A 15,930-nucleotide genomic window follows, 5' to 3' on the forward strand; every position below is an offset into this window, starting at 1 on the left:
TGCGGCCCGACATCCCGGGAACCGGCCGCGCCCCGGCGGCCCGCGTGGCGGGGTTGCCGTGGTAACGCGGGACCCGGCGGCGCTGCCGGTGCCCAGCGCTGGGCCCGCGCCCCACGTGCGCGCAGCGCTCCCTGCCGCCGCCGCCAGGGGCCGCCACGCCCCGCCGGCCCGCCTCCCTCTCCGGCGATTGGCTGGCGATTGGCTGGCTGCGGCCGTCAGCAGGCCGTGATTGGCCACCGGCAGCGCCGGCAGCGCAGGGTGCGCTCGGAGGCCGCAGGTGAGCGGAGGGAAATGGCGGCGTCCTGCGTGGCGCCCCCTGCTGCCGCCGGCGGGTTGCCGGGGCGCCCTCGGTGCGCCGAGGCCCGAGCCCGAGGCCGGGGCGGGGGGCAGGCGGCGCCGGGCCAGGGAAGGGAAGCGACGCGACGCGACTGGAAGTGGGGAGGGGGGGGGCGGTGCGGCCGGCCGTGCCACTGCTGGGCCCGGCGCGTCGGCGGGTGCCGGGCAGCGCCGGGTAGGTGGCAGCGGCGGCCCCCTGGCCAGGCGAGGGCCTGCCGCCCTGCCTCCCCCCCCCCCCCCCCCCCGCGGGGCTGCCGCGGCCGGCCCGGCCCGACTGCTCCCCGCCACCCGGGCCGGGCGCTGTGCGCGGCGCTGCGCCGGGCTCTGCCCGGGAGGGCCGGCGGGGCGGCGGGCGGGGCCGTGGCCCGACCCTGCCACGGTGGAGCGGGCCCTACAGCCCCTCCCGCCCGCTGCGGGGTCTCACGGGGAGCGGGCGCCGTCCGGGCTGCCGCGGGTTGGGCTGCTCGTGTCCGTGTCGGTGCTGCCCGGCCTAGCGGCGCCGGTGCGGCTCGCCGGGTGCGCGGCTGCTTGCGGCCGCGCCGCTCTGCCCGGGCCGGGCCCCGGTAGCTGCCCCGGAGGAGGAGCCGGCGCTCCCGGCTGGAAGCCTTCCGGAGCCCGACGGGTTGGGGTTCGCGTCTGCATCGCCCCCGGGGTGTGAGGGCGGGGTGGGGCCGCGCTGCCCGGGAGCTGCCGGCGCCGCAGCCCGCGCGGGCCAAATTCCGGTGGTGAGGGGCCCGCAGGCTGCAGCCTGCCTGCTGACAGACCAGAGCTAACGAACGTCATGAATTTGCTTTTTAAAATTGAAGGCCTATTTGAACTCGTTTGTAGTCTCATTTTAAAAACATTAGAAAGTATTGTTTTATACTTGTTTGTTAATAAACCTTTATTAACAGCTACAGTCTCAGAGAAATTCTGATGCTGTGAAGTTTCACACTGGACAATCTCATAACAAGATCTCATTAAAAAAAATCTCCTAAGACAAGAATTGATCTTACTGCTGCAGTTGCTATGGGGGAGCAACATAACACTTGCTCAGAGGTGGAAGTGATAAGCCAAGAGTTTTTTACTAAATTTGCAAACAGCATTATCTAGCAGAAGGAGCTCTTGGTCAGGAAACATGAAATGTTTCCACCGTTGCTGTGCTCTGTCTGGGTTTGAAGATGTTGATAGATTTGGAGTTACCAAAAGTGCTGCTCGAACAGGCAGAACTGTACGTTCAGAAGCTTGACTTCAGCTTCCTGGTTGTGAACAGGTTGAACTTCTATGTTAATAGCACATGGAAAGCTTTCTTTGATACACCAAGTGCAAGCAGCTTTTAATTATTAACTCTGGAATAGGTGTTCTTTTTCTTCTGAAGCAATTGTCTATGATAAGAGTACAGCTTTCACCTTTTGTATCTAAGTATGTAATTAACCTTAATACAAATAGCCCTTGTGACAATGGGTGTAACTCTTTGGGCAAAGGTACTTTACTGGTCATGCATGCAAAGGTACCTCACTGATCGAGGCCTAAACTTCCAGGGGTTTTTGCTTGTTTGTTTGGGTTGTTTGTCTGTTTTTAGTGCCCACAGCAGTTTCAGGTAGTTCAACAAGACATTGCCAGCATTAGTATTTTAAAATGCCAGCTGTGTGTATTCTTAGAGGTTACAATCCTGCAGATATTTGACCTGGCTGAAATCAGGCTGTGGGTCTATAAACTAAATCATCCTTGCAGCCTGTCCACATGCAGTGGTACCCCGTACTCCAGGCTCCCTGGGGTGCGCAGGCCTGGCCTCCGCTCCTAGAGCTGCCTCTTCTGCCGCCTGTGGCCACTGCCACCGGCGGTGTGACCAGCCTTGGGTGGTTGGTGCGTACCAGGACTAAAGGCAGTCCTTGTCCTTCAGCCCTCTGCTGTAGGGATTGCGCTTACAAATTGTGCATCTGCATCTCTAACAGGCTTTGTTTGAAAAACGAAATGCAAAAACAACACCCAAGCCCTCTTAGTGGTTAATGCCACACTGAGTGCAAAATTAATACAAGACCTGATCATCCGTTCTTCTCTTTTAAATTTCTGGTACCTCAGAAGTGGGGCACAAAAAATACATCTCTTTGTCTGAACGGTGCCAGAATGATTTGCTGGGGAACCAGAAAACAACTTACTATCTCATTTCTTATCACTAATACAGGCTAATCTAGGGACCTGACTTAGTCCCAGGACACTTAGAGGCAAGGTCTACGTCTCAGTTTCAGGCCACGTATCAGCAGCTTCTGATTGCCATTAGATGATTACGGTAACCTTTGGTATGATTGTGTAGCAGATCATAGCTGCCCTTCCTGGAAGAAAGTGGAAGAATATCTTTAGCTGTAGCAGCTGGTCTGTACTTCCATGTGCATCTGTGATGGGACTAGCAAGGCTGAATATTCCGTACTCAAAGCTAGAACCATCTTTACCTTTTTTCTGTATGTGCCAGGGCGATGTTAATGCTTTTATCTCTCTTGGACAATACAGCCAGCAGCATTAACTTGATTATCTTGCTGTGATTAGTGAAAGGTGAGACCCATAACACTCAGCAAATGGGGACTGGTGTGAATGTGTGATGTCTAGGAGCAGTTAGCTCAGGAAGCAATGAGAATGATTCAGAACCATCAGCATCATGTACTGTCATAGCTCTAGGTTTGAAGAACAGAAGTAATGGTGTGGTGGTGGTGTGGGCTGAGCACTGTACAGGAACCTGGCTGGTACTGTTTCTGTAAGGGACGTTGCCGCCCTCCTGGCATACAAACTCTGTGATAGCCCACACAGAGTGTCAGCTGTCGGTGTGAGCTGATTCAAGTGTGGTGGCAAAACCTCTTGTTATTAGCCTGTGATACCAGAATAGAGCTCAGCTTGCCTGTTTCCCTTTGAGAGCAACAGTCTGTCTGAGTTTAGATACCATAGTTATGCCTGTAGCTAAAAGTTTTGTTTCGTCAAGTGTCTGTAGTCTCTCTTGGTATAAACGTAGTGAGATAAGGGATCTACTTTAAAAGGAAACTTGGAGGAGGTTTTGGTTATCCCCTCTCCCTTTCCCCACACCAGAAGCAACCTGAGATCATGAGGCTTTCCCTGTTAACATCAAGGGGATGCCTGATGCATTGGTGGCCGTTGGCTTCGCTGAGGCTCTGGGTTTTTACCTGGTTCGAGTATGGCATGTCATGGCCTATAGAAATAACTATAGAGCAAGGCAGAGGCTTTTTCCTGAACCCGTTGCTTTCTTAGTTCTTAGGGCAAAGGTTTTCCTGCTGCTTGATCTGTTTTTTCCAAGAGGGAGGGGAGAGTAAGGGATTGGAGAAAAAAAACCCTCCTCCTCTTCTTGCATGGTTTATTTCATTAAATCATCAGCCATCAAGCGGATAGTGTACTTGCTAAGGTTTCATTCTGTGCTGAGGCAGCAGGGCGCAGGAATGAAAATGGTTCCTGAGCATGTTGGGAATCCTACTCTTGTCCTCGTGTGGAAATAGCAGGGCTATACGGAGCACACAGTAAATGCCTGTATAGCCTGGTCTGCCAGTGCTGTTGCTCCCACCAGCAGAGAGCACCGATGGTGAATTACAGCTTTAGCTCACTGATCGGGACGCTTTTCTGTGCTGGGTGTGCACTGTGCCTCAAGGTTTGTGTGGGAGCAGACAGCCTTGGGCTTGGTGCACAAGTGGAAGACCGACGTGAGCTGGGAGTCAGGTGGAGGAGATCGTCCTTGGTGCGGTAGGTGCAAAATCCGGGCTTGCTGTGTCACCTCTCTGGTTTCCGGCTTCCCAAGTAGATCTGGCGTGGTAACTGATGGGCTTGCTGTCGAACCAGTGCCTGGTAGCATGGCTGTGGGACCTTGTCCGGTGTGTCTCTGCTCCAGTGTTTTCTCTGAGCACTTACCTGTTAAATCTCCTGTCATTTCTGGGAGCACGGACAGCCTTTCTGCATGGAGGCATGCTTTATTTTTACCCTTATTTCCAAGGGAATTTCACAGGCAGATGGATTGCTTTCCGTGTGTTTGTTTCTTTTGCCTGTTCTCACCCTGCTTGAATGAATTAATCTCCCTCCATTGCTCCTGGTGAGAGGGTTCTCGCCTGCTGTGAAACCATGCTGGCAGCAGGCCGATGGCATTTGGATGTGCCTCCTCTGCTCTGTGAAGAAGAGCTGCTCGAGGACTGGGAACTGACAGCTGTATGTGGCAGTATAGTCTCCTATGTTGCACTGGCTGTCGGGGAAAGCATGCTCAGAAGAGGAGGAAATACAGTAATTCTCAGTGTGGGGAACTCTGGAAATCATGTGAGAGCATGAGAAGCAGCAGTAGAGTGTCTCACGTTAATTTTCAGGAATTTCTTAGTAACATGAGATGTTCACAACGTCCTCTTCTCAAGGTTGCACTTACTTACGTGGGAGGAGTGCTTTTTACCACTTTATAGTTGGGGAAAACACGGTAAAGGGCAGCCACTTGACATTTATGTGTGTGCGGCTATGGTGAGCGGTGAACAACTGTGTCCTTGGTGTGGACAGGTCATGTACTGTGTGTTCAAACTCTGTCACTTCTGCAGCAAACAGTGCTGCTATTGTACGTGACAGTGCAAGACATGCTCCTTTCCTGGCATTTATAAAGCATAGCTTATATCCCGATAATCAGCTTCTGTGGTCACAGAGTAAATCAGAGCCAGCTTGCAAACCCAGAAGCCCTGACCTGCAACCCAAACTGTTGCTGATGCTTCCTCTGTGTCCTCTTTCCCTGCCAAAGAGTTTTCACTTCTTCCTTTTCCCTGCTCACCGCAAACTCATGCACCTCTCAAACTGGTCTCTCTGTTATTGTAGGTCTTCTTGAGCTGAAAGGATGAAAATTGGCGATTGGAAAGTCACCGTCACTGTCCTAAGTTTCATCCTAACCTCTGGAGTCTCAGTTGATGTCTTTGGGTGTATGAGCCTGCGGGAGTGTCTGCCGTCCCCTTCCATGATTTAGACAGCAGCTTGGAACATGCATCATTGTAAGGTTTACATGAATTTCAGCGCTGGCGGTGACACTGTCCCTTTCCCAGTTGGTGCAAAGGGGTTAATTGCACAGTGGAGCTGCCTATCTAAAATGGTCCTGAATCCCGGATCCCCTCCTACCCTGAGGGTCTCTTCCTGCTCCCTCCTTCTGTGCTGGGCAGCACATCCCTGGGCTCACTCATGCCAAATCAGTCCCTGCCCTCCCCACCATCAGTCACCAGCTTCCAACAGCGAAGCTGGCCCCTGGCTCGCTTTGCATCTGACCTTCTATATCCCTTTTTGCACGCTGTGATTCCAGAGCGGGATGGTTGGCCACCGAAATTGCAATGTCGTCCCTGACGACCTCCAGTGAGGCAGAAAACTGCGCTCCCAGGTTTGTTGTTGGTTCCAGGGATGATGAGACAGATTTTCTGGAATCAAACATGAAGACAGACGAAACTGATTTCTTTGAAGATGATGAAGAGGAGGAGTCGGTAAGGAGGTCCTGGCGTTCTGGGTTGGAGCATCTGTGCAGAGTTTTTGGGTCTCAGCCAGGGTTTGTGCAGCTGCTGGCTGAGGCCACAGGCAGTTGGGACTTCGGGGGACACGGCACCAGGCTGTGTGGCACGACCAGGGGAATGGCAGTGTCATTTCTGAGAGGACTTACTGCATTGTTGTGCTGCCATGCTCGGTGCAGCGTCATGCTGCAGTAAATCCTAGCCTTTTTGCTTGCAGGTCTTTCTCAGGTACAATAGTGTATTTCTTTGTCCTAGCAACTTAACCCTGACACTCCTGTAAACCTTTCTGTTTCACCAGGGAAATGTTTGAGGAAAACTCTGGGAACAGCGAAAAGGGCAAAGGTGTGTCTGCAGAGTGGAGGCATTTACTCTTTTCTGTAACCTCTAGGAACAGGGTGCAGAAAGGAGAATGATCTCCAGCTCCTGACTGCTTTTCAGTGTTACATTAAACATTTCAGTGTTATATTAAATGTTACATTTGCTGTTCTGCACATGGGACTTGGATGCTGCAGGGACATTGCTGGTGGCTGTGCGAATTGCTGGGACCATACACCAATGCAATGGTCATTTCCATTGCCTCTGTACCCCAAGTCTCTGTTGCAAGTGGGTTGTTGACCTAGGAGCCCACACTGATTCCCTTCAAACTCATGTAGTGTTGTGTACCTTGATGCTCAGTGGAGAGCTATTTATCAGGTGTAGTGGAGGATTTGGAAGCCCTTTTGCTTCCCAGATGCTGTTTTTACTGTGGCACCTTGGTTTGCAAGTCAGTGCAGGAACTTCTAAAGTCTCAACTTACAGTTTGAAGCCGCAATTGTTTGCGTTAGGTAACCCACAGTCCTGTGTATATCGCTTCAGATGATCTCACTGCATTTAATCTTGCTTGGGCCAGAATTAATCTGTCAGGAAAACGTCCAGTCTGGGGCTTCTAAACAGTGACAGAAAGTCTGCCACAGACCTTAGTCTGTTCCTCTGTTAGGGTTACCAATACTTTTTGGATGCACACCTTCTCTCTTGACTTACTCAACTTTGTCCCACTGGATCTTGTTGTACCTTTGTCAGATATATGGAAGAGAACTTGGTACTGTTTCTCTTCTACTCATAGCTACTTACTGTTGTAATCTCCCCTTCATTTTCTCTCAGATAAGACAAACAGACTGAGTTCCTGGACTTTTTTGCTATAAAATATTTGCAGCTCTTCTCTGAGCCTGCCTAAGTCCACCAACTGCCTTGGTGAGTTATGGGCGAGAGAACATGATGTGGGATTCCTGTCCCTGCTGCTTGTTCAGGTGCCTGATATTTATTTCTGACCTTAGCATTAGAGCCCAGTAAAAGGAGGAGGTACATACTACCTGGCAAAGAAGTGGTTGTTTTGGGCTGATTCTTAATGATGTCTCCCTCAGTGGACTCTAGTGGGAGCTGGAAGCGTGTATGGGTTTGAGTCTAGCAAGAGCTGTGAGTGCATAAGGTTGGAAGAAAATCTCTTGTTTGTTCTGCATTGCTGCATTTCTATGCTGTCAATTCAGTAAAGTCGTTGACCCTGTACTAAACTGGTCTCTGTCTTCCCTTAGCCACCTGAACGGCAGATTGTGGTTGGCATCTGTGCCATGACCAAAAAGTCCAAGTCAAAGCCCATGACACAGATTCTGGAGCGTCTGTGCAAGTTTGAGTATATCACAGTGGTGATTATGGGGGAAGATGTTATTCTGAATGAACCGGTGGAGAACTGGCCCTCTTGTGACTGCCTAATATCGTTCCACTCCAAAGGTAAAAAGTCTGTGGCAGGCCTTAGCCTACTTGAGATTGGGACAAGGGAGCTTCCACTCATTCTTTCCCCTTGCTCCCTGTATTTCAGGATTCCCCCTGGATAAAGCGGTTGCTTATGCCAAGCTGTGCAAGCCATTTCTGATTAATGACCTTGATATGCAGTATTATATCCAGGACAGGTAGGTGCCTGTGATCCACTAAAGCCCCTTCCCTCTTCCTTTGATTCCTCTCCTCAGCATGCTGTGCAAACTTCATCTTCCTGGACACAAGCAAATGAGTGAGATGGGGAGGAAGGGGACCTTAGCAGTGGTTTTTAGGGGTTGTTTCTCCAAAACATTGAGAGGAATAGATTTGGGGGTAAAACTGTTGAGATGGCATGCTGTGTTTTCTGGTGCAAATGTCTTGTAAGGAATGGCTAGATGAAGTAGGAAGTGGAAGAGGTCTCACAGAACAAGACTGCCATGACTAAGGCAAAAAGAGTAGTCTCTGAGTAGGAGAGCCAAGTAGTGGGATGGGTTTCTGGGACAGAAATTGGGAGTAAGGCCAGATCAGGTTCTGAGGAGGGTATGTTGGTCAGACACTTCAAGAGGCTTCTCAGTCAGCTGTTGGTAAAGGCCACCAGCAGTCAGGTACCTATGGGTGGGGCTCATACCAGACCCCAAACCTCCTGCGCTGTGTTTGGGTTGCGAGCGGTGTTCCTGTGGTTGCTGACAGATACCCTAAAGTGTAACTCTAGTGAAAGAATTGCGGTTTCCCCACAGACATCAGATGAAAAGAGACTCTGCTGCATCTACCTGGCCTGGGCCTTGGGCAGCTTAGCATGAGAAGGCAGATCTGGGGAGATGGCAGGTGCTGGGTGTGTTGCTGTGGATTGGGCACGTGCTAGTAAATGAGCATCCATGTTTAGGCCAGGCAGAGATTTACTTTTGGTCATCTCTGTCAAGAGTAGGACTGAGGCATGCCCCATAGCCTGTAGGTCCTATCTGGAGAGCATGTGCTGAGAGCGTGTGCGCTCTCTCTTTAGGCTTGTTTGTGTTCATTTGACTTTGTTCCTCGTCAGAGAGAGTGAAGCCTTTCCCTTGGCATGTACTGAGCACCTTCTAGACTCTTCTGACACTATTTCTGTCCTCTGCAGGCGTGAAGTGTATCGAATCCTTCAAGAAGAGGGAATAGACTTGCCCCGCTATGCTGTGCTCAATCGAGACCCTGATAGACCAGAAGGTCAGTGTCCAAGCTCTGCTGAAAACCATTTTCACATACTGGACTATTTAGGATATTCTGCAGAGAACAGGTACTGATAATCAGCTTAAAGAGGCCTGATTCACAAGTCTGCTGTTTTTTGTGGACAAAGATCCAAACAGTGAATCTGGCTGACTGGCCAGGACTGAAGGACTTCGGCTCTGCACTAGGCTGTCTCACCCTTTCCTGACGTGCTGCTGCTGTGCTTTGTCTTCAGAATGCAACTTGGTGGAAGGAGAGGACCACGTGGAGGTAAATGGAGCTGTTTTCCCAAAGCCATTTGTAGAGAAGCCAGTCAGTGCTGAAGACCATAATGTGTATATTTACTACCCGACGTCAGCAGGTGGGGGCAGCCAGCGGCTCTTTCGGAAGGTAAGGAGGGGTGCTGCAGTTTTGGTGTTGGAACCAACAGATCTGTGGCTCTGAGACCCATGTGGCTTCAGGAGGGAGTGCTGGGGCAGGTGAAGGGGAAAGGAACGTTTTGTGTTGGGGAGATCTAGACCTTTGTAGAACTTTTAGCTGAACCCCATCTACCTGGGAATTACAGAAGGACGTATTTTAGAGGTAGTGCTGACTTCACCTTCCTCATCCTCTGTTTGACCTGAGTCCTGTCTAGCAGTCATGGAGAACTGTGTCCCTTATTGAATGTCATGCTGCTTTTTCCAGATCACTTCCTCAGTTTATCAAGATTTTTTTTTAAAAAAACCTTATGTTCCTGTCCTCTAACATCATTGTTGCCCTTCTCAGCTTAGCGTAGGTTGCAAATGTAATAAATGCAGTATTTATTCCTAGATCCCACAGGGAATCTGCCCTTGCTCACTTCCTCCACTTTGCCAGCGAACAGTTAATAGCTATGATATATCTTTTTTCCAATCAGTTACTCATCTGCCATTAATAATCTTAAAATTATTGTTTCCTTAGCTAACATACAGGCATGCCACTTGAGATTGTATCCAAAGCCTTACTAAATATGAAACCAACATCCTCCTCTGTCCATAAGATCAGTCAACTGTCCTAGAAGGAAGTTAAATTGGTCTGATTATCACCCGTCATAATTTATTTTCATTTGATTGTTAGCTAGGCTCCTTGCTTTCTAGGTCTTTATCCACTTTTTTTTGTTCCGTGTCCTTGTAGCGATTGGAGTCCACCTAATGGTCTGTAACAACTTTTCTCCTGTTTAAAGTCTGGACAAGGACATACCTACTGTCTGTGTTTTGGATTCTCTTTTGTCCTCCATAAATAAGTGTGCTGTAATAGCTGGGGGTTCTGAGAGATTTTCCACTAATTCTCTACATATGGGACGAAACTTACCGCTTTTTGTTCTTCCATCTCAGGAAAGGAGCCCCATGCTCTTCCCTGAGGTGTTTATTCTGCGCTTTCAGATTGGCAGCAGGAGTAGTGTGTACTCCCCAGAGAGCAGTGTAAGGAAGACAGGCTCATACATTTATGAGGAGTTCATGCCTACAGATGGCACTGATGTAAAGGTAAGGAAAAGCCTAGAATAGCTCCCTCCTTCCTTCTCTCCAGGCCTCGATAGCTCAAGGTTGGGCAGTCCTACTTAGTCCTGCTTAGATTCTGGAGTGTTTATTAAAGCTGTGAGGTGCTGACTGTGCAGCTTAGATCCCAAAGTGGGGAGTGGGTGTTCTGTAGGTCTCAACAGGAGGAATGCCTGAGACCGTGTGATCTTCTCCTCTCTGTGTCTGCAGTAGAAATACCTTCTGGAAGCTGCAGTTGGTCTAGGTGATTATGTCAGGTGTAACTATTTCTCTTCCCAGGTGTACACTGTTGGGCCGGACTATGCCCATGCAGAGGCTCGCAAATCCCCTGCTTTGGATGGGAAGGTTGAACGGGACAGCGAAGGGAAAGAGATCCGTTACCCAGTCATGCTGACTGCCATGGAGAAACTAGTTGCCCGGAAAGTCTGTGTAGCCTTTAAGGTCTGTGTTTTCTCTCCTATGCATGCAGGATACTCCACAAATGTCTGATTTGAATCTCAGCCAGTGTTAAGGCTTGAGCTCTGTTACCATGATGTGCCTCTGGTGCAGCAGTCTTCCATGCCTGATGCGGTTGCCGTCTCTGCTGGCTGGGTGCAGCTGGCTCTGCTGGCCGTGGCAGTTTGCTGGTCAGAGATGATTGGGAAGGCAGGAGGGCCTGCAGCAAATACCCTCTGTGCTGGCAGGTGGCTGATGTCCAGTGTACATCTGAGCATTTAATATCAGATTCTGAGCACGCTGCTGCCCATCTGACCTGTGCCGGTCCTGCCTTTACTGTTTGTTAGATATGTTTGTGTGGAAAGCCTGATCGTCTTTTCTTCTGTTTTTGTTGTTGTTGTTCTATTTTTGATCTGGCTTGGGTGCACAATGGTGTTCTATTTTACAGGTTGGTAGAGTGAGTGTCTGAGTCTAGATATGGTTGCATGACATGTTCAGCAATGTCAGCAGAAGAAGCACTTGGCTACTGCCCCTGGTGCAACCTGCAACCCATGCACTTGTGCTGATAGAGCTGTGGGCTTGTTCTGCCTTGTAGCCTTTTCCACGTATTGATGGATGTCTGTGCCTGCACCACTTATTGTCTGTACTTGTCAGTCTGGTTCAAAATGGTTGGATTTAGAGGCAAGAGCAGGAGAGCCAGGAGCTGTCTTAAGCCTTTAGAGCTCTGGGAGGTGGAGGGGTGGCCCTGATGGCTTAATCCAGGGGCTCATGGGTTGGGCCTTTGATACAGCTGCGAAGGTGTAAGGGGTCCTCTAAAGGGCCTGTTACTGCTGGCTAGTGGCTGTATTTTCACACTTCTTCAGGGGTGGTGAGGTAGGAATGGAGTGGAGGACAGCCACAGCGCCAGTGGAGCTGAACTGGGCAGTGTGCACTGGCTGGGTCTGTGTGTGCCCCGCTTGGCTGGGCAGCTGCCGTCCCCTTGCTGCACTCCCTCAGAGCGTGCCTGTGAGTCCTTTGTCCTCTGCTTCCTCATGCAGCAAACAGTGTGTGGGTTCGACCTCCTGCGGGCAAACGGCCACTCTTTTGTTTGCGATGTGAATGGCTTCAGTTTTGTGAAGAACTCTATGAAGTATTACGATGACTGTGCCAAAATCCTTGGGTATGTAAAATTCAAGTTTCGACAGCGGGTAAGGTAACTCATAGCAAAGTAAAATGCGTGTGGAGTCCTGATCAGCATGTTGGAGAAGTCTGCAGGTGGTTCAGATGGGGACATGCGTTCAGCAGGTGAAAGCTTGGCTCTGGGAGGAATGGGTTAATTATTTCTAGCCCCTTGGAGCTCCTGCCTGCATTGGCATTAGCTGTCTTTGTCTGCAGCTAGATGTGTCTTACAGGACTTTTCATTGGATGCTAAGCCCAGCTGCAGTATTGGTGATGTGAGGGAAATGAAATTGGTGTCCCTTTGGGGTGCCCTAACTAGCCCATGGTGTGATAGATGTCTCTGCGAGGAAGGTGAGGAGAAACTCCGTGGGTCTCTTCAAATTTTCAGCTAGACCACTAAGGAGAAGGTGGAGAACCAAGGGAATGGAATTTCTTGTGATTTTTGTATTCTAATTTCTTCCAGAAATATAATCATGCGGGAATTGGCTCCCCAGTTCCATATTCCCTGGTCCATCCCAACAGAGGCAGAAGACATTCCCATTGTCCCCACAACTTCAGGCACCATGTGAGTACCTGCCATCTTCTCAAAAGAATGTCGGTGATGGCTACATGAGGGACAAAATGCAAACCCTGTCCAAGGGACAGACATCACCCAGCAGCATAGTGTTCTCTAGCTGTGTGTTTGTTGCAGCCCTGAAATGCCTCTGGAAGGGCTTAGCCATGCACACAAAAGAGGTGATAGATGGTAAATTAGTCATAGGTTTGATGAATGCAGACGAGCAGTCATTGAAGGAATTACAGAAACTGCTCACGTGGCTTTCAGAAGGCCCAAATTCTTGATCAGCACAGGAAATGGATTAGGGCATGACTCTAGCTGGCTCACAGTTCAGTAGGCTGCTACTTGGAGAAAATGCATGTTGAGCTGCCAGTGAGATGGGTGGAAAACAATTAGTGTTCACATTACCTGTGCACTCGGCAGACCCTCATTTGATACTGTTGGCCTTACTAGTTTTCCACCACATAAGGCTAAAAGACCAAAGGCAAAAGTTTGTTTGTGGTCCTCAGCACACTTGTACACTTGTATGACGTGAACAAGTCGGTGCCACAGAAAAGGTAGATTGAGAATATGTATTAATCCTTCCTTTACTGTGTGATCATTTGGAAAACGTTGGCAAAACCAAACACTGTGCAGCTCACAGGTCTGCTGGCTTCAATGACACCTTGTGACAATGAGACTGATAGAATCAACCCCTGTTTTTCTGGGGTCCTATAAGAAATAGTTGCATATTGTAGCTACTGAAAAAGCAAACTCGTGTAGCCCTTCTGAAATTAGCCAGCCTAACTACTGGTCCCTGCATGTGGCTGATGGCTATGAGATCTTTCTATGTACTGCTATAACTGATTGCTCAAAGACAAGACCCCAGCTGTATAACCATTCTTCTGAGCCAAGTAGTTTTTTCCTGGGTCTTTAAGTGGTCATATAGCATTACACAAATTTGGCATGGCACAAAAACAAGCTTGGCACAATTCAAAATGCTGTTTCTGTAGATTCTGTAACATCTAGCCTGGTCCCTTCTGCTGCAGATGTGGTTCTGCCTGTCATATTATGGTACTGTGGTGCTTTTCCCTGATAGGAAACCAGATGACCTGGTAGTGTCTGCAGTACTTTGACTACTTTTACAGCCTTGGCACTTGTGTCTGCTTTAGTCTGGGAGAAGTTCTGCCACTGATGAGGAAAGCAGCTGTCAAAAGAATGGGACTGAAAGAACAATGGGAAACTACTTTCTGGTGGCAGTTCTGGAGCGTAGGGGCACATTTGGCAGGTGTATCTTGTGTTTTCCCAGGATGGAGCTTCGTTGTGTTATTGCAGTCATCCGGCATGGAGATCGCACCCCAAAGCAGAAGATGAAGATGGAAGTTAAGCATCCTCGGTAAGAGCCAAGGCAGGAAGATGCTGTGCTGCTGGGAAGTGAGGAGGGCCTATTTTCTGAATCAAGAAGAGGAGCAGAAGGGTTGAGTGTTTGGGAGACAGTGCTTTTTCCTGGCTCCATTCAAGCAAATGCTTTCTACCCAGTTGAGGGAGCCCCCTTTCCCCCTAAAGATCCTGACGCCTTCTGTGTGAACACTGGAAGAAAGAGTGAAGGTCTCCAAAGGGAAGTGCCCCACTAAATGGGAAGCTAGTGGCTACTTCCTTTTTGTACCTGTGGCTGAAAACACTTGGTTTTTTTCAGAATTTCTGAAGCACAGGAAGGAGCCAGTGGGCCTGCTGGTTCTCCCTGAAGAACAGAGTGTCAATGCATGTGTAGGGATGGCAGTCCTTGTAGCACTGAAACAGCAGAAAATGGATCAGCGTTCTTTGTTGTCTGTTCAGGTTCTTTGAATTATTTGAGAAATATGATGGCTACAAGACAGGGAAGTTGAAGCTGAAGAAACCAGAGCAGCTACAGGTGAGGGGAGTCCTCTCTGGGGTTACTGTGTGGGACATGCAGGCACTACAGATGCCAGCACAAGGCAACAGTCCGTCGCACAAACGTTCTCTTTCTCATTCCCCACCCCATGCACACTCAGGTGGGTGATAGTATGAGAGCAGAGTGGAAACTGTTCCTGGCTAATGTGAAGACTGTAGGATGGGGATGTCATGATGCAGCTTGCCCCTCTGTTGTGTTTGCCTCTGGTGAAAGACGGGTCCAGGCAAGGGAGTGGGGCAGTTGGAGGCACCTGTTTGGTTCTGAATGGGTCGTCTGGAGCACAGGGTGGGGATGAAGCAAACTGCAGTGTGAAAGTTTAACCTACCTGAGCTGTGTCTTATGAAATGACGTGTCTCTGATGACTGTCTGTATGAACGTGATGCTGGGTGAAGCCATCTGGAGGCTTTGCAAGAGTACAGTGGTGAGTCTGAGGCAGAATTGCTGGGTGCTTGAGACAGTGTCTGCTCTCCAACAGGAAGTGCTGGACATTGCACGGCAGCTTGTGGTGGACCTGGGAACCCACAGTGATTGTGAGATTGAGGAGAGGAAATCCAAACTGGAACAGCTGAAGAGCGTCTTGGAGATGTAAGGGTTCATATCTCAGTGCACTGTGAGTTTGTCTCAGAGCTGTGGGTCAGCACGTGGCGTAGAAACAAGCTGTGCTGCTGATGTCCTGGCCAGCTGGCTCCCCAGAGGTCAGAGTCTCCGCCATCCCTGTTAGCAGCTGTACGTGAAAAGTGCCATGCTCTTAACATTTTCTTCTCGGCATCAAAACCACTGCTGATTCTTGTTCCAAGTGTGTCTGGTTTTTGGCTAAACAACTTGAGACAAAACTGACCTTCCTTTGCTGTGGGAGAGGAACTGGAGTCCTGTAGGGACCACATCGATATGAAGCATTTTGATAAATTTGGGACAAATCTTGTTTTAAGTAAGGTTGTCCTGGTGCCAAAAGTTTAACAAAAATGAGCTTGGAAAACATAAAAAGATGTTTGTGTCCTCTTAGGTTTCATACAGCTGAAATAAAAGACAAGATGGTGATGTTGGCATCTTACAAAGAAAAGGAGGGTTTCTCTCAGAACTATAGCTCGCTGTGGCAGGTGCAGTGTCTGTGTTCAAGCCATGTCTGTGGAGCACAGAGGATGAATTTTTGCCATGATTCCTTCCCTTGCTCTTTCTGCTCATTAGAGATGTGATTATCCTCAGAGTGACTGGCAAATTGATTTTTTTTTTCTGTGATCCCACTAATTCACTTGTTAAAGATGTAGATAGAAATTAACTAAGGTTGATTAAAGCCCTGGTGGAGTATGAGAGCACAGAGTGCTGTCAGCTGAAGAACAGGCAAGTAAATGTGTCTTGGAATTTTATTTGGGGGGGTTGTTTGGCTTTTTTTTTTTTTCCTGGGTGGGGGCTGTGCATGCTGGGTCACAGGTAGATGTAAAAATGTTTATGTTCCCTGGCTATTGGTGTTGCAGCAGAAAGTCTGTGCCTGTGCTGTATTTTTACTGTGTGCTGCCTAGGGACCTCTAGGCAAAGGCTGAGTAGAGTTGGTTT

The 15,930-nt window shown here is 49.3% G+C and overlaps 1 protein-coding gene across 1 annotated transcript in view; it reads left to right on the top strand.

Annotated features, from left to right (window-relative positions):
* The first annotated feature begins 232 nt into the window (after positions 1 to 232).
* The window catches only part of PPIP5K1 (diphosphoinositol pentakisphosphate kinase 1), a 53,486-nt gene continuing 37,788 nt past the window's right edge, over positions 233 to 15,930 (top strand). Inside the window, 14 exon segments of the mRNA XM_075764488.1 lie at positions 233 to 277; positions 5,149 to 5,318; positions 5,621 to 5,795; positions 7,388 to 7,583; positions 7,672 to 7,762; positions 8,719 to 8,804; positions 9,040 to 9,194; positions 10,205 to 10,306; positions 10,598 to 10,759; positions 11,791 to 11,912; positions 12,375 to 12,476; positions 13,756 to 13,842; positions 14,283 to 14,358; positions 14,855 to 14,964. Coding sequence (XP_075620603.1) covers positions 5,649 to 5,795; positions 7,388 to 7,583; positions 7,672 to 7,762; positions 8,719 to 8,804; positions 9,040 to 9,194; positions 10,205 to 10,306; positions 10,598 to 10,759; positions 11,791 to 11,912; positions 12,375 to 12,476; positions 13,756 to 13,842; positions 14,283 to 14,358; positions 14,855 to 14,964 — 1,436 coding nt within the window. The 5' untranslated portion in view covers positions 233 to 277; positions 5,149 to 5,318; positions 5,621 to 5,648.

Source organism: Balearica regulorum, chromosome 12 (genome assembly GCF_011004875.1).
Source record: "Balearica regulorum gibbericeps isolate bBalReg1 chromosome 12, bBalReg1.pri, whole genome shotgun sequence".
Classification (NCBI taxonomy): Eukaryota; Metazoa; Chordata; class Aves; order Gruiformes; family Gruidae; genus Balearica; species Balearica regulorum.